This window comes from Channa argus, chromosome 1, assembly GCF_033026475.1.
Source record: "Channa argus isolate prfri chromosome 1, Channa argus male v1.0, whole genome shotgun sequence".
Classification (NCBI taxonomy): domain Eukaryota; kingdom Metazoa; phylum Chordata; class Actinopteri; order Anabantiformes; family Channidae; genus Channa; species Channa argus.
The window spans coordinates 17,579,031-17,597,800 of NC_090197.1; the positions used below are offsets into that span (position 1 = coordinate 17,579,031).

General features: G+C 40.4%; 1 protein-coding gene across 2 annotated transcripts in view; it reads right to left on the reverse strand.

Moving 5' to 3' along the window:
* Nucleotides 1–18,770, reverse strand: part of cdk6 (cyclin dependent kinase 6) — a 31,973-nt gene that overhangs the window by 3,699 nt on the left and 9,504 nt on the right. For both annotated transcript variants that reach the window (XM_067503445.1, XM_067503453.1), the window contains one exon: nt 6,466–6,575. In XM_067503445.1, the coding sequence (XP_067359546.1) occupies nt 6,466–6,575 (110 nt within the window). The remainder of the gene's footprint in view (nt 1–6,465; nt 6,576–18,770) is intronic.

Below are 18,770 nucleotides of genomic sequence, written 5' to 3' on the forward strand. Positions count from 1 at the left end.
CTCACTTTCCCATGATACACTGTGGATGAACAGCGCTAACAGATAAACCTTTGGTTTAAGGCAAAAGAGGAATGTGTGACTCTGAAGTGAATGTTTGAAGTAGCCACACTCTTGCAAGAACCACCTCATGTAGTCAGGATTGTGAGGCATTATTTGTAGTACCACTAAGGAGAGGAAGGGAAGGACGAGGCAGGAGAGCGGCAAAAGGGTTACTGTGGCTTTAGGCTGTCTTGGGATGCCTGTGGGCGGTCATGCCCGCCATGGCACCCGCACAAATTACAGTAGCCATCATCAGCACAAGCATGTCGGCTGCTACACAAGGCAGAAAAAGCTTATTTATCCATTATATATGTGTGTATGTATGTGTGTGTGTGTCTGTGTGTGCTCTCTGTGTGAATGTGTAGGAAACTGAGTAAGTTCGAGGATTGTGAAAGAAAAGTGGGATTATTCTAAGAGTGAAAAATGTATGGGAACTAGACCTTCCTGTTGTCGGTTTCTCTAAATGAAAATTAGATGTTAGAAGACTTTTCTTCTTAGACCAAAAGTTACTTTTGGGCTAAAGACTCTTTCCCAAATGTTTTCACTTGTAAAAACGATGGCGTAAAATGCTGTGATTTAGGAGACACAATGTTCTTTGATTTATCCTTATTTTTAAATAACCAGTCACCGGCAGATGTCAAAGCAATGAACTGCATGCATGTAAGTGCTCTCCACTGAGGCCTTCATACAGTTCAAGTTCACCCCACTTAACTGGAGTCAACAGAGGCTGGATAGCCACTATGTGCTCACTGTGTTTTCCCACTTGAAGTAAGTTTTTCATAGCTGAACACCCACACTTTCCCTACCAACTCAGACACCGGCATATTAGTCACAGAGGGGTATTTTTTCAACATTTAGAATGGGAGAGCAAAGGCACATCACATGCTTCTGTTGAAAAGTAGAATTGAGATATGGTTTGTTATCATCATCATTCGGAAATGGTATCCTTGACTAATGGATGTCCCATCCTCTCTTTACTCTCGCACCACTGCTTGAAAGATCTGACATTCAAATAAGGACCACACCACATATGCAGGTCCTATGGGGAAAAGCACAGTGCTGAGGCTTTGAAAGCCATTTAAGATCAGACCAAACCAGTTTTGACTGTTGCAAAAGGGAAAAAAAAAAAAATTCACCTACAGCAAAGTCATCGTGCCAAAACAAGTAGGCCTGATAATTCCGAGAGGTCCATTTTTAAACCTGAAGTGGTTTGCTGGTTTGTTGGAGGGGGATAACAGGATTCCCATACTGGACAACTGGCTATTGACATGCACACACAGAAAACAGCAAACTCCTATACACACTTCAACACACGCACACAGGTGTACAAAGGGATTGTTTCCCACTCAGAACCTTGCATGTGCTCTCAGTTATGTGTACGCACACACACAAACACACACACAGACACAGTGTGCAGTGAATAGAGGACAGACTAAGTTGGGACAGGCAGCTGAGTCACACTTCCCTTAGTGCCAACACGGCTCTGTTTCACATTCCACTGAGACAACCTCAGGAATGTGTGTGTGCATGTGCACATGCATTCAAGTGAGAGTGTCAATCTGTCTGTCTGGAAGATGGAAAAGTAAAACTCTGTGCATCTGAGTGTGGCTTCTTTATGTGTTAAAGTCTAAGAAAGTACATCTGGGGGGGGGGGCGTTTGCGTGGTGCACATACTGCACGCACACGTGCATCTAAGGTGGTGACGTTTTATGAATCGAGTTCCAAACATTGAGAAAGTCAACACGGATGTGGGAGCTCTCCTGGACCATTAAAACAAAACGTTCAACCTTTTCGATTGGAGGAATGTCAACAAGCTGGCTGTCTCTGGCCCACTTGCTCTAACTATGACTCACTCGCCACACTATCACAGCCATGCGTATGCAGACTTGTACGATATTTGTTCAATTTAAACAACAAATGTCCTTTTCCCAACCTCTATCTTTATTGTAGTCACTTTCTTTAAATGTCATGTTTGATGATGAAAGTAAAAAATCTGCTGCTTACTTTTCCTCATCTACAAATGTAAGGGGAGGGGGAAAAAAAGTACCCCATTACAAAATAATGTAAATAACGTAACTTTAGATTATTTGGTCTGCCCGTTTGCCCTAAATCCTATTAAGTAGTTACTGAATTTACAATTAACGCTGGGATTTTTATTTTTTTAAATCACATGTAGGCTGTTTATTAATTATCAAAACTGTTGCCAAATAATTTTCAGCGATGTACAGCTCAAATGACTAATTGTGCAGACAACACTTCTAAGCCTATGTATTCATTTGCTCTAAGAAAAGTGCCTTAATTTTATGTACCAGGCGGTCTGAAAGCCAATTAAACAACCACTTGGGATGTCTGGTTCCTTGTACCCGAGCTGTCAACAATTATAATCTCCAATTCATCAAAACTACAAAAACAATAAATGGGGTCTTCTCTTATTCAGCATTTTCCACTAAATAACTTTCTTCTGGTTTCTTTCACCGCTTCTCCCAGGTGCCCTTTAATCTCCGACAGGTGGCCTTTAAAAAGCCATCTTAATCACCGGCAGAGAGAGAAAGTGTGTGTACTGTTCATGGCCGTCAAAAGACTCTCTCCCTTGCTTCCACCTTAGGGCAAATTTGGACAGGTGCCAGATTGTGCAAAGTCACATATACCCACTCCAAAGCTTTGTACAGCTTATTGTGTCACAGACCCCTTCTGCACATGATACATACATACATACATACATGTTATATTTAACTGAAAGAAAATATTTGATCTAGGTTTCAACATCACAAAGGTTATACAGCTGTGAAATACACTTTCAGGCTTTTGCTATTCGTGATGTGTTAACACACGCTGTATAAGGCCTGCATAGCATTAAAAACTTGCGCCTTGAACTTGTCTAAAGTATGGCACAAAGTCCATCCACGTGAGAAAACAGTAAATATGAAGCAAACATGACCGTAATATATATATATATATATATATATATATATATATATATATAAAAATCAGCCTAGATTGCTTACATTTCACCATTGTTATTATTTTTATCATTATTATTTCTACTACTATTTTGCCATCCATCTTTACAACATTTGACTACAAAGTCTTTTACAGTGGAATATTAAAGCATTAACACATGAACAGGAAAAACAGAGGACAGAGTAGGCAGACAGACATATAAGATAGTTTCCATTGGAATTTGCCACTAAACACCCCCAGTTACCAACAGAGTCAATGTGGAAAACAATGTATCAGTCTCTTGGTTGATAACTGCACAAAACATTGTATTGTAGGATTACTGGCAAAAAGTAGGGTCGTTTATTGAGTGCACTATGTGCGGACAATGAGTGGCTATGGCGACCCTGAACTCACAGGATAAGCCGAAAGGACAAATAAATAATACACACACAAAAAAAATAGGGACACTACTACAAAATGGTAAAAACACAATACATAGTGCACCACACATTTATCTATCTGTATACCATAGTACTACAGAGTGTCATCACCCCATATTACCCTTTGCCACTAGAGCCTGAACAGTCCCATTGTTCCCCACATGCAGTGTGTGGTTTGTCATGTGTGGCTGTACATGGTGGAGGACGGTTGGGGAAGGAAGCATAAATTACAGGCAGGGCTGCTCCTGCTGGCACTCAGCCCTACCTCAAAGATGACTGTTCTTATCTGCTCTGGAACACATCACTGTATGCTGGCTAGACCCCTGTTCACCTTTGATTATAAGTCACTTTTCTATACTATATGTATATGATGTATACAAAATAATTTTATACTGATGCTTAGATGAAAGTGCTTGTCTGTATGTCTGGAAAATGTTTCCTTCCAGAAAATGAACAGTTTTAGAAAAATGGGCCGTTATTAACTTAGGTCTCTAGTGTGTGAAGATCGTTAGACCACAAACTGACAAATACCTATACCAAGAACCCGAATCTAGACTTGTCTGCTGCAACCACTTCAGGCAGAGTGGTATTACTGTAATGGCTTGATAAGCCAACCGAAATGTGACTGCTCATTTCTCAGAGCACCCTGACAGGTGTCATTTGAGGGGAAAAAATGACATGTTTAGGAAACACCCATATAACTGATTCAGTAACAAACGCTGGCAGAAAGTTCTGTGTAATATCTGAAATAATTATTGAAAACTAAACACGTTATACAGAGAAATAGAATTATTTTGCATTTAGTGTAACATTAACTTGTGGTTGGAACACCAACAGTCTTGGACTTAAGTTTACAGCTCCAATATGGACAAAAATCAGAGGGAACACCAGAAGAAGACTACTTTATCAATACTTAATGTGGAAGTCTTCACACTTGAACTCCTAATATTAGGATTTACCCAAACAGTGAATCCACTAAAGTTTTGGCGCCCTTATTCATTGTAAATCGGGTGGCCAAAATGTTAGAACCACCTCTTCTTATAATGCACTCGAGTACGACTCCACTAATAAAAAAACTCCACATAATCCAATACCTGATCAATGTAGTCTCAAAGATAAGAGCAAATTAATGTCTTTATTTTTTGATCTGACGATCCCTCAAGATTACTGATGGAAAAAAGTTTTAGAACCAGGCTTTTATAATCCATATGTTGCCCAGCGACATAATTGGAGATAACCAGTGATTATCTTCAATCATCAGATGGGTAAATTAAAGTCAAATTACTCACATTTCAGACATCACTTTGATGTTATTGTACTGATGTGTACTACAAACTCACCTATAATATATAGCACTGTATTCTCCAATGTTTTTTTTCTACTTAACATTACAAATACCCTGTTTTTTATTTTGTTTGCTGGTGGATCAAAGGAATAGATAAGACCATGTCCTGCTGAATGTTACCGTCAATCTGCTGTCAGCACCAGGGCTTGACGTTAACCTTTCTGCTGACCAGCTACTATGACTGGCAGTTTTCCAAAGTTCCTCAGCATTTTAGCAGGCTGCAATACTAAAGAGATCTCCTTCACCTGAGGGGTGGTCACTGTCCCTGAAAGGCCTCACCTAGCCCAGAGCGGCCTTCTAAAGAATCACAGATGATCTACACTTTGTAGTCTCCATTAAAGCACCTCTCGTGCAGACATACAGCTTTTCACAGAAGCAATCGCTACCCGGTGTTTCTTTAATGTAAACCCCACAAATATCCACCCAAACTAGCATCCCGAGGTAAAGGTTTAGCTACAAATAAATAAATCATCTCTGGGTTTTGTTGCACCTTTTATGTACGACCACTTATCTCCTCTGGTTCAGATGTCCACCAGCTTCTCCAAAGGGATTTCTTGTGTACAATGTTGTATGTTGCCGGTCACTAGGGCAGAAGCGCAACGCCATATTCTTCACGATGGACCAATTGTTATCTGCCACTTTTAAAATCTACTTCATTTGGCAGGTGGAATTGTCAAATCCAGCCAAGCACTTTTAAGTATGTACATTAGAAAAAAAGGTTCCCAGTCTTTAACATAACAACAATTGATACTTATCTTAAAACACATTTACACCTGAAAAGTAGTAACAATTCATGCACAAATGTTATGTGTTTATGCTGGATTAGGAGTCAGCTTGTATAAATGGTAAATGGTCTGCACTTATATAGCGCTTTTCTACCTATTGGCACTCAAGGCGCTTTAAACTGCTTCTTATTCATCCATTCACACACACACACTCATACACTGATGGGGGAGCTGCTATGCAGCTGGCCAACACTCACCGGGAGCAACTAAGTTGGGGTTCAGTGTCATGCTCAAGGACACTTCGACATGTAAGTGGAGGAGCCAGGTATTGAACCAACAACTGTGAGATTGGTGGACAACCGCTCTACCTTCCTGCGCCACAGTGGCCCCATATGTCTGCGCCCGTATGTAAGCATTTTCTGCTAATGCAGGTGAAACAGTGTATGAACATTTCCATTTTTAAATGGTTCGCCACACAAATTTCTCTTAAAAAGTCAGTTGTCTACTGCTGATGTGTACATTTTCTGTGTGACTTTGGGAGTGCACACGTTAGTGGCTACTGTGCCAAAGTCATAAAATGGCAACAGCAAAAGTGCAACTAAAGTGACAACAACCATAAATGAAAGTGACAACAAGCATAAATGAGAGTGACACATCTACAACTCGTGATGTTATGTAACATTAACAGCTTTGGCTTCAAAATCAAATGACCATAACGTGTGCTGGACAGCTGTCATTCTTTCTGACTGGGGCAAATAAAACAAATTCAACCTGAACAGAAACCAACTAAGAAAATGCTGTCATACAGAATGTAATCAAATGGATAAAAATGTAGTCTGGATTATCAGGCTATAATATTAGCATTTTTCAATTGTTATGTACTGACTGGACAAATGATGCTGGACATGTTGATGTGGGCCAGTCAACAAGTGGTTGCACTGGTTACAGTTGGGTTTTAGTTGTCTGCAGCTCTCACCGTCTCCTGAACATCTCAGCGAAGATGCAGCCGACACTCCACAAGTCAACTGGTGTAGCGTAACTGGACTGGAGCAACACTTCTGGAGCTCTGTACCACAGCGTCACCACCTGCAACACACACAGCAGAAATCTTTAAGAGGTCATAGTTAAAATGTGCATACAGAAGAAAAACCGAAAGATATAACTTCTAGTCCCTTCCTGTGTAGCAGTACCTGGTAGTAATGTTAAATATGTGACACCATCTATGTATGCGGGGGCTCACACACACACACACACACACACACACACACACACACACCATCCATGATAGGCTTATGCAAGGCATGAAATCATATCTGGCAGGGCATGTCACCCTGTTCTCTTTTTGAAATACCCAGTCTTTTCATTGGAAATAGACATGAACACCCAGAACTGAACTGAACCTGAATAGAACTGAACCTACATAAAAAATATACACATGTTTAAATGTAGTAAGACCTATTACAATACTACAGTTTCAATGTATTTAACATACCAGGTGTCGTACATTCATGGTAATAGGGTTAACTGATATTAACCCCACCCCACACTTCCCCTTCCTCCTGCCAAAATGGAGAAAAAAAAAAAACACTTCCTGTCTTGCATTAAGAAATGCAGCACCCACCTGAGGTAAACTGGCAGCCATTTTGTGTCATTTCATTCTAAGCATGGTTTCCTAATTTGTCCCAGTTAGTCTTTTGGGAGTGTGTGGGAGTGCTTGTGTGTGTGTGTGTGTGTGTGTGTGTGTGTGTGTGTGTGTGTGTGTGTGTGTGTGTGTGTGTGTGTGTGTGTGTGTGTGTGTGTGTGTGTGTGTGTGTGTGTGTGTGTGTGTGTGTGTGTGTGTGTGTGTGTCCATAGCCTGCAGGAAAGCAGCAGCATTGTTACCGGCTACAGTAGGGAAAGCCTCCAGACAAAACTCACTGACCCCTAGTAAGAGTGGACTGGTTCCAGGTGCTTTCCTAAACTCCAGATTTTTTCCAACAGTTTTTGGCTGCAGTCTCCCCTGCAAGCCCTGCATAGTGCTTATCGAGATCTTAAGAGTTTGGGGTGAATGTTTGTAAGCAAAACGATAGCAGTGTCACCTAGATATCTTTATTAGCTGGCTTAGATTCTCTGCAGTAGTAGGAGGGAACAATGCCCTGAGTAAATGTTATCTCCATGCTTGTGTAGAAGATAGGACCTTCAAGGCATGTGGACAGCCAAATTTATAATATCGAATGGTGATTTGAGTCCTTAAGCAAGTGTCTCATGAGGAGTTACATGGAATGAGCAGTCAAGTACCATGACTCACGAACTTTCAGCATTAGGCTTCCCAACAACTATTACAGTCATTCCTAAAAAAAGATAGATGTTCACTGTCACTACAGGTTGAATCCTTATGACTCTGGTCATCCACCAACTGATAGCAGTTCAAACATGTGTTTCAGAATCGAACATCATGACAACTACTCATAAGGATGAATGCATTTCATTTAGCTCCACACCAATACTATTAAACTAAACCATACTTTGTGTTTAATGCCAGTCAGATAATGTTATAATGTTATTAAGCGCTAAACATCAGCATGGTAGCATTTAGATCAATGCACTGTCGTGTCTATGTAGCTAGTAGACTATCAGAGCTGATAGCAAGGCTGTCTATTACAATCCTGTAATTTGACAACAGATAGTGCCAACCACAACTAAAAAAAATACGTCACCCAGTTGCAGGGCAAAATTACCCATCGACCCCTGCAATATGAATTTAATTTAAAGGGGCCTTTATTAGTAAATGTAGCATGAAGAGTCATGGATATAAGACTGCAAACTGACCATGCTACACCCATGCTAGAATTCTTCAGTAAAGCACTGGAGACTTAGGATTCAAATATTTAGTTGCATTTTTTGTTCTTCTAAACTGAATGACACTATTAATAGAGCCGGGGGCTGCTCTTTGCAGATGTGTGATACTTTCTCATCTCCTGCTTCCTGCTTTAGTGGAAGGGAGGAAGTTGAGGCTAGTTGACTGAGATGTGTTGGCTGAGCCACATGACCAGAAATGAGACACACAGAGAAAACGAACAGACTGACTGCTAGGGTCATTGAAGATTTTTAGAGCAGTGAAACCTCAAAGAAAACATGAATGGAAGTTGCACAGCTGCCCATACATTAAGGCATCACAATGTCACAATGTTTTTTTAACAGTTAAATTACCTTTTATAGGATTTAACTTCTCTGTCTTTAAGCTTAACATTTAGTAAGAAGTCATCACATCTCCATTTCACTCTACCAACCAAGACATGATATTAAACATGCAAAGACAGGCTGTTCTTTTAAAACAAGGCTGAATGCATAAATGACAACTGGCATAATCAACATTCTTGCATCTGCAGGCTATAATACATGTGACTCCACTCAGTTTGAGTCAAAAGTCAGCCTGTATGAAGAGCCTTCTAGGAAGAACCACAAACCTAGAGCTCGAGTATATCCGCCTCAACGCAATAGAGAGTTATTCAAAAACCTCGCCACAACTGCAGATTAAGGCATATATATCACACATGCATGCATTTACAGACACACCGGAAGATAGACGTGTTAAGGCTTATAGCAATCTGAAAATATAACCTGGATTCTTCCATTACTGTAGCTTGTGTGTAATCTATATATTATATATAGCCTGTACTTAAATAGCCTGGTGTGTTTTTATTTTTACTTAATTCTCAGCAACGCTCAAACCCACGCCTGTTCTAGACAATTTAAAAATAAATTGAACCCCTCTACTCACTTTCCTTGAAGAACAATTTTTTTTTTTTAAAAAAAGATTGTTCAAAAAAATTGTCAAAAATTGTTCAGTGAAGAACAATTTTTTTTTTCAGCAAAATTTCCCCACTTGCTGTCCCCCCCATGTCTGTGCTCATAAAAAACTCCTGTGTTTGTATACAGTCTGACTTTGTAAATGGCAAATAAACAGTGTTGATTGGGATGGGTCATTACAGCCAACCAGCACAACAAGCACTCTTGCTTGTGCACAGCATAAAGAAAGAGAGAGTGGCGGCAGAAAGTAGCTTTTCCACATGTTCCAACAACCTACACAGCCAAAAAAAAAAAAAGACCAATAGAAAATGAAAGAGGATCCAGGTTGAAAACCTGCGCAAACATTGGTCCAGCTTTTCCAATCTCTGACAGCATAGTTCTTTTCAGTGCACATTGGCTCTATGTCTGCTGGTGACAATCAATAAGATTAACTCCTTTTCCCGTGCACACTTGACCTAGTTGCCATTTTGCAAATTGATGCTGTTGGAGACTGTCATAATTTCATAGATATTGTCAGCATTAGCCCTGTAATGGTTTTTAGCTATGCCTGTGGGCTTTAATTCGGTCATACTTTGGTAATGTATTCTGTAAAGTGCCTTGAGATGACTTTGTTGTGAATTGGTGCTATATAAATAAAGTTGAATTGAATTAAATCCACTCTGCTTTATGCCTATATGGTTACATTTTGTTGTCTTTTATAAATGGCATTTAATGCATTATGCCCCTCTATTGGACCTCTGTTGTCATGGCAATGCATTTACATGCTCTTTGGGAAGCGTGGCCACCTTAATGAAGGGAGTTGTGGATTTGTTTGAGTGCTGATTGACTACATTCTCAAACCTTAAGACTTAGAGCTTCAGTGTGCTCATTTTAATTCCCAAATAAGCGGTTTGGAGCACTGCTTTCCACTTAGCACTCCTCCTTACCCTTTCTCCTGCAATTTCTTGTTACTTCTCCACAAAATGTCCCTCTCTCTGTGTGAGTGTCTGCAAATCTGAGAGTCTAAAAAACATTAAGTCCACACATAAGATGTGAGAGCTTGTACTCTTCATGAATTTTCTTTGGTCATGCACAGTTTCATGCTCTGAATAAAACTATTATCACTCTTGGTTATGTCCTAAACACATTAATCATTTCTACAGAGGTGATTAGAACCACACACACAATGGTATAAAAAGAAGTACATTCCCTGATTACAATGTTGCTTTTTCTGTCCCTTTCCTTCCTCTTCCCCAACCACTTTTGCATTCCTTCTAGATTCTTTCTCACCCTTAACATTCTCTGTTCTGCTTCACGTGTCCTTCCATTACCCACTCCTGCTCTCCCTCCTCTGTTTAGGCTGCATGAAAACCAGAGATACAGACTCACACAGTTTATTGGACAGTCAGAATCAGAGCCAGCCCTGAACTGTGCAACATAGTGTTCTGTTCCCAGGTCAGCTGCTTTGCATTTTCAGCCTGCATCTCTGCCTATCCAACACCCTTCTTCCCGTCTTCGTGGCAACAGAGGTCAGATAAAGCAGAGAGAGAGAGAGAGAGACAGAGACAGAGACAGAGAGACAGAGACAGAGAGAGAGAGAGACAGAGAGAAAGAGAATCTCCAGATTAAAGGACAGCATTCTGGGAATTCCTTTCTGCTGAGAGCATCCTCCCCCTCACCATCACTACCACCATGATCCTCCTCAGCCCTACTGCTGCGCATAGCTCCCTGCTACGCATCAGGGAGGAAATGACTTCTTCTGCCTCGGAGGACCTTCAGACCTCCTGGGCCAGACCTCCAAGCCTTTCTGACAAATGGAACATCCGGACCTGTGGCACCAGTGTACTGTGCACGTACAATAGTGGAATATGACAATTGAGAGCATGCGTGTGAATGAGTGTGAATGAGTATGTGGCGAGGATTGTCTGCTTTTGCCTGGACTAATGTGCTTTGATGCCAAATGCTGCAAAGTTATCTGCAGCATCTTATCTGTTATCTATCTGATCTGAAGGATCATTTCAGTCTATAGCCACCATCGTTCCTATCTGTGATGGAACAATGTAGTTACTGTACTGCTCTGGAACTAGCCCTGGAATGCAGCAGCCCATTATCTAAACTGTGAACGTTAAAAATTACTTCAGTCGACTGTGACCTACTAGACTTGAGAGTTTACCAGTCACTCTCCACTCTTTTGAGGTGGACCTTTAGAGTCACCTGATGCCATGAGGATGACTTAGGCCAGCAAAACTTCAGCAAACTCAGTGCTTCCAGCACTGAGTTTGCTGAAGCTTGGCCAGAGGCCTATGTTTACATTCTCTTTCACTGAGGAAGTCCAGGATAAAAGTGCACCACTGCACACACAGACACATACAATCTATACACATGCCCGCAAATACTTTGGATGCACCAGTAGCCAAATAACGGCTGGAGTTAAATCAATAAGAGCATGACTGGAGGCTTTAACTTACAGTGCAGTTACTTCCCTCATGTAAACAGCTTAACGGTTCCATGCTTTGAATCACAAGCTAGAATTTGATCACATTCCTGACAGCAATTCACTACCACTTGAGGTTATCCTAAGAAATCTCACAGGAAAACGGATGAAAGGTACACAGTGCATAGGAGAAGCAGAGCGGATGTTACAAAAATAATAAGCAGCCATCTATGCATTCAAAAAGTACAGTGGAACTAATGCTGTAATGTTGTGTCTCCAGGGAGGCCCCATTTGAAGCACCAGGAGTCAGCCATGTTGTAAACACATTATTTCACTCCTCCCTCACTTTCCCTCTTTCACTTATTCTGCAAAAAGGAGAATTTACACTCACAACAATACGACTGAAAAGCAAGGAAGGAAAGAGAGAACATGAGGGAGAAAGATGAGAACCAGAGACAGAGGCTTAAAAGAGAGAGGGACAACGTTACCGCTTCAGAAAGAAAAGTGCAAGAGAAACACACAAATATACAATAAAACAAGAAAAAGGGGCACTGCAACTGTTGCCAAAGTATGCACACCATACAGGAATGTAGCGTGGGGCCCTCGGCGAGCGAAACAAAGACAGCACAGTCAGTGGCTCTCTCTCTCCCCAGTGCTACCACATCCGCACATCATTAGCTGGAAAATTCCTGATATATGCTGTAATTTTTTTCACTTTTTTTCTTCCTCTTCCTCTTGCTGTTTCTAGTACAGACAAGGCTTTAATATCCAAATCCTGGTTTGTACACATGTGGACACACACCATATATATGCCGATCAGTATCCCCCTTACTAATCCCGGAGCACTGCCAATAATTAATGCAGTAAACTGCAGTAGACATTAGTGTGGAGCAGGGATGTGTGTATGCGCCTGTGGAGGAGGAGCCTAATAAAGGGGTGCACTTAAGAAAAAGATTTGAATAAAACCTGCATGTAGTGTGTACAAACACTGATAATGGTTAAACTGTCTGCTTGTCAGTGTGTATAAGTACAGTAGGTGCTTGTTCATATTCAGTGTGCGTGTGAACTGTGTGTGTTTGCTTATGTCAAACTGGGGCCAGCCTCTTTGCTCCAGCCGGCTGCAGTCAAAGCATAGAGATGACTTTTCCTTTTTTTTCCCCATGCAGAGCCGTTTGAGGAGATATCTAAACATTCCCAGAGTGCGCTGCACGTGCTCTCCTGCGTGCAGTGCAAGGGTTTTTCCTCCTCCCTTTGCCTGCCTGCTTGCCTGGCTGCCTTTCCTTCTGTCGGTCCAGAGTAGAAACACATTGCCTAGCAATAGAACAGCTTCATCGACATGACATGAGCAGTACATTCTTGGTCATTGCTGAGAATTTTCAGTTTCACCAGTCCTTGTTTCTGAAGCCTATAGCACAATACCTCCCAGTTTTTTCATCTCTCACTCTATAGAGTCGTGAAGGTGTCTCAAAACTCAAGTATTTTGAAAAAAGATTCCCATAGGGCCATGTTATTAAAACTGTTAAAGCATGATTTTCAAAAATCAAACTTTATCATAAAATGTGTGGTTAGTCACCTTATGAGCATCATCACCACTGTATCTTATGATGATCATAACATGCCACAAATGACTCAACACTAAGCTACACTTTCTCAGTTCAACAGCCACAGAACTGATTCTCCTAGTCCAACAAGGGGCCACAATGGGAAACACTCTCACACTTAAAACACAAATCCAAACTGACTAGGGTCTGACTTCTATTGAAAGCTCATCTGCTGTTTGAGTGCAGACAGGAAATCTGGTTTCAATTTGTTTAATGTTGTCTGAGATACGGTGTCTTATTCTCGTAAGCATTGTGGGAGGGCTATAAGCAGGGGGAACTAAGGGGAAGAATTGCGAAAATACCTTTGGTCAGGTAACAGTGTGTCTTTGCTGTATGCAACAGAGTTTACGGGAAACTCAGAGTGGGTGCAGACTGTGTCAGAGGATGTTATTTAAAATAAAATTATGTTATGTAATAGTAGTAATAATTTGATAATTTAAAATATATACACACACACACATATATACATATATACATACATAGATATGACATGAGCAGTACATTAGCAGTATCCTCATGGCATCAATATATTATTTATAAACTATAAAATAACACACTTGCTAAGATAAGTTAGATGCAAGACAAAACAGTATTTTCCCCTCTAAAAAACAAAATACTCTTCATGAAGAAAAGTTTAGTTAGTTAGCTTCAAAAAATAGACAGTAAAACAACAAGCGCTAGAACAAAGATTTGGTGGCATTTTCCTGGAATTTTCCACATCTGACATCTGAGTTGACAGGCAACAATATGTGCATAATATGCATAAGAGCAGACGTTAATGGGTTTTCACAAGACCAATGATTTAGCCTTGTAGTACAGTGGTTAGCATTGTGATAAAGGAAAGACCCCACGTTAAGGTTAATGGAGGCTCTCTTTAAGACTGGACTTGACTCGTCTATCACTAACTGATAACATTTTTTAATTACCTGTTTAAAAGCTGGTTGAGCACAGGCAGGATTAGTGTTAATAAAATAGCACAACTGTTATAGTTTGACAGGTCACTGATGTGTGTAAGAATATTTGAAATAAAAATATTCAAAATTTTGGTGATACTTGATTACATCATCTTTTTCCAGTATCCTAGCAGTGCAGAGTTGTATAGTGTTATTGGACCATTTTAACTTGTTGAGCTCATTGGATGCTTCACCTGCCATCAAAACATACTTTTAAAAGCTTAGATATTTTTTTCCTTGTCGACTTCAGAGTCCTCTGGATAATCTGCAATTTCTTACAAACTGGAAAACAGATATCTTATCAGACAAAAAACTACTTATGAGACTTACAGATAGGACCAACAAGTAGTATAGCAGTTCATCTAGTATATTGGTTGTAATTTCCTGTGCTGTACTTTTTCACAATACCATAGCATCAAATAGCTGAATCAACAGCTGGGATACATCAATGGGCAGCAAATTGTAAGCACTACAGAGCATGTATGGAGAGTCTACATCACTACTGTAGATTAACAGAAAGCAGATTTGGAGGACAGATAATGTGAAAATGCACTAGAGAAGTTGTCGGGTTGGAACATCAAAAAACTACTTGTAGTTGCAAGAGATAACGCTGGCAACTTAGCAGAAAATGTGTACTAGTGGTGGATTAGAGCATTTGGGGCTGATAACCTTAATATATGCATTAATATTAATCTAGTAGCACAGTGGTGGATTAGAAAGTGCTGCCACATCACAGCTAGAAGGTCTCTGTTTCGAATCCACTGGCTATGTGGAGATTGCATGTTCTCCCTGTGCTTGCGTGGGATTTGTGTGGATACTCCGGCTTCCTCCCGCAGTCCAAAGACATGCATGGTAGGTTAATCGGAGACTCTAAATTGCCCAAAAGTGTGAGTCGTTGTCTGTCTGCGTATGTCTCCATGTGTTGACCCTGCGATAGACCAATCCAGGGTGTACCCCACCTCTCGCATATTGACAGCTGGCATAGGCTCCAGCCCCCCATGACAGGATAAGCAGGAAGACAGGATTACTTTATATCTTATTTACTCCTCACAATAGAACAAGCCACAAAACTAAATGCTAAATGCATAAAGGAAAACAGTTGTATACTGCGAAACTGTCAGGGACATAAAAAAAAAAAAAATAGAGTGATGTAAATGTTTGGTCATATTTCCCATTATTACCAAAAAGCCTCGCTAGTTGCTAGTTTGCATTGACCGTTTAGCATTTATCAGAGTAACTAATAGTTTTGTTGCAAGTGTCTAGCACAGTCTTTGATCAAATGTGCACTATTGTGCACAACTATTTTCATGTTAATAGTTTGTGTAATATGGTGTTAAAACATAAAGGAACTTCTGTAACATGCATAGTTTTGGTTTTCACGATAATATTTATTACAGTTTCAAACAACATCAAAACAAATGGGTTTCTCTAAAGTGCTTGAGCAGAAACGGGATCTCAATGGGATGCACAGAAGAAAAGACCCTTCTTAACTTTTCCCTGGTATGTCAGATTAACCCATCAGCCATTTCCATCTGCCTGTCACTCAACACAGTACAATGGGGCTGTAGCCAGACTGGGGTCATTAAAAAACCATCAACAAAGCAACAGACCCCCTAGGGGCAACCTAATCTGAACCCCTGTACCAACCCAATGGGTGGTCTTCCCTCTTTCTAGCTCTTTTTCTCTCCTGGGAGAGTGAAATATGTGCAACATTGTAGGTGGGTGATGCCAAAGGGGCCATCAGTCACATGCAACCATGCATGTACAAATCCACCCAGACTCTAACACACATGTTTTGCTGCACATGCACAGAGCAATGTTATTTTCCAATGACATTAACAATCTTGCATGTTGCTAAGTGAAAAAGCAATTTCATCACAACGAGAAGTTCAAGCAATGCTGGTAAATCATCAGCAGAAAGTACAAGAGTGCTACTTTCAGTTAGTGACACTGGAAAAAAAGAGGAGCAAGGGACTGTTTTTGAAACGTTTATGCAAATGCTCACATATTATTATTCTAGAAGTGCTAAATGAATCACTTTGAAAGTGAGAGAGAAGTATCTTGTAGGCTTAAGCAACAGCAGTTCTCCAAAGCCCATCTGTCTGCCAGTAACGGTGGCATTAGGTGACTAAATAAGTAACTGCTGGTCTGTTGGGCAAAGGGGAAGATCCTCTTAAAGAGTGTGTATTTGTGTACATGTGCCCCGCATTCAGTGTAGATTATCTGCTTTTATTAGCAAGAGGAAACAGTGAATGGATGAATGGACAATGTTTGTGTGTGTGTGTGTGTGTGTGTGTGTGCGCGCGCATGTTGGACTGATAGGGGGATTCCAGACACAGGAACATTCATCTGGAACCAAAGATCCCGTGCTCACGTTGCAGTGCTCCACTCCAGCGCATGCATGCACTAACACATTCACACACTACCTCCATCTTATTTTTGTGGCCCAATCTGAATAACCGAGGAAGGAAATGAGTGTGTGAGCATGTGTGCAAACAGAATCAAGTTAAGTGCCTCTATGTGCGTGAGTAGTTTGGAGGACTTGATATCTGTCAGCCATATCTTAAGGTGAATTCCCGGGTAAGTCATTACCCATGCCAAAAAGTCTCCCCTTCTAGTCATAAATGTAGTAAAACATATAATCAAAGATAAAGCCTTTAGTGAAACCACACATACACTGAATATTGTGTAACACTATGTAAATTATATGGTTATGCATGTCATCCTCAGAGATAGCTGTGTATTATCAATCAGAATGATAAATTTAGCATTAACCGGGGAAAATACTTAACCATAAAAAATACCCTTCAAAATAATAATACTAAGAAATTATAAATTTTGCCATCTGGATTACAGTTATACATTACTCAAACAGAAACAAACCTCGAAAAAGAACCCTACATGTTAAAACAGACCCACTTACAACAGACAGCTATCCGTCTTGACATTTCTAACATTTTTTGTCATTCCTTCTAAGTTCTGTCTGAATAATGCAGAGTAGCTCAATAGAAAACAAAAAACAAAACCCTAAATAAATTCCAAATAAATGTAAATCTCTATATGAGGTGCTTTAGTATATTACCCTTAGTGTGCAATTGATTTCTAAAACATGACTTTGAATGAAACAGATTTGCCATTTCTCAAGGTGCTTCAAGGCGACCGTGCACTTGCCATTTGAGCTCCAAAGTTATGGAATTCTCTCCTGGAGAATCTTAGACCAGCATATACTGCGTCCTGTTTCAAAACTGGGTTGAAAACATTTATACACAAAAGTGTTTATGATCTATGCTTTTCTCATGATACCATTTATGCATACATTTATGCTTTATTGTTAAGGGTCTGGTGTTTTTATTGGCTCTTTTTAGTGCAAAACTTTACCAATCTGCTCAACACTTGTCACATGGATGCAATATTTCCAAAATTATGCTAATGAGGCTGAAAATGAGCTGGGTGGCCTTCAGCTCAAACCCTAATCTGAACTGCCAATCATACCAATGCTTTATCAGCCGACTGAGTGACTAGCATTAGCTTGTGTATATGTAACCGTTTGTTGTATTTGTTATTGAAAGTGAGCTACTTAATGTGTAATGCTAGATAGTAGATCAACCACTACATGTTAAAAGTCACCTATATTACTCAAGCTATTTAAACTAGTTTGTAATTAAATCTCCACACGAGCTAGTCATGAATTTGCAATACTGGAATAATATTTTAAAATTGAGAGGGCGGCACTGGCTACAGAATCAGTCCACTGGTCAGGTTCATCAGCAAAGCAGCTAAAAGGCAAGAATCTGTTTGAATGTGAAGATTATCAGAAACAACCTCTTGGTAACTGCTTATTAAAAATAAATAAAGCTACCGGGTTGGCTACCTTAATCTTAAAGAGTCGACTCTCTCTTTATTTCAAACTCTTCCAAAGACTCCTTTCAGTTTCTTTCTATACTATCTGGTCATCAGAGCCCAGAGCTCAACAGTTAGACATCAAAGTACCGACAGCGGGGAGGGAGGGGTGTTCGTCTCCCCTTGTCTGTTCAGTCCCTGTCTGCGACAGCCACTAAGGGATTCCTGAGACAGGCCACGGGGGCCCTTGGCTCTCACTTTACACAGAGCAACCCTATCATTTGGCCCACTGCTGCAGAGCTACCCGTTGATGCCCTGTAAGTGCCCGCTACATCCCATTAGATACTTTTCATCTAACTCTCTGGAGATGGGAGGGCGGTTCAAGTTGGCATGTCCATGTGTCTGGGTAAAGATGTAAAAGGCACATGCAATATGCACACATAAAACACTCACTGGTATGCACACACTTTTAACAAAAATCGTAACACTACAGAAGAGCTTGGTCAGTCATACGGCATACCTGAGTAAAAATAAGAGGCAGTCCATTGTTAATTGAGTTAAATTCAGGTGTGGTTAGAGAGAAGTAGGACACGGAGAGGTGATAAGGTTACTTAAAAACTTTCTTTGTATTTAAAAACCTCTCTAGATTACTATATTACTAGCAGATTGTTCCAGCTTGTATTTA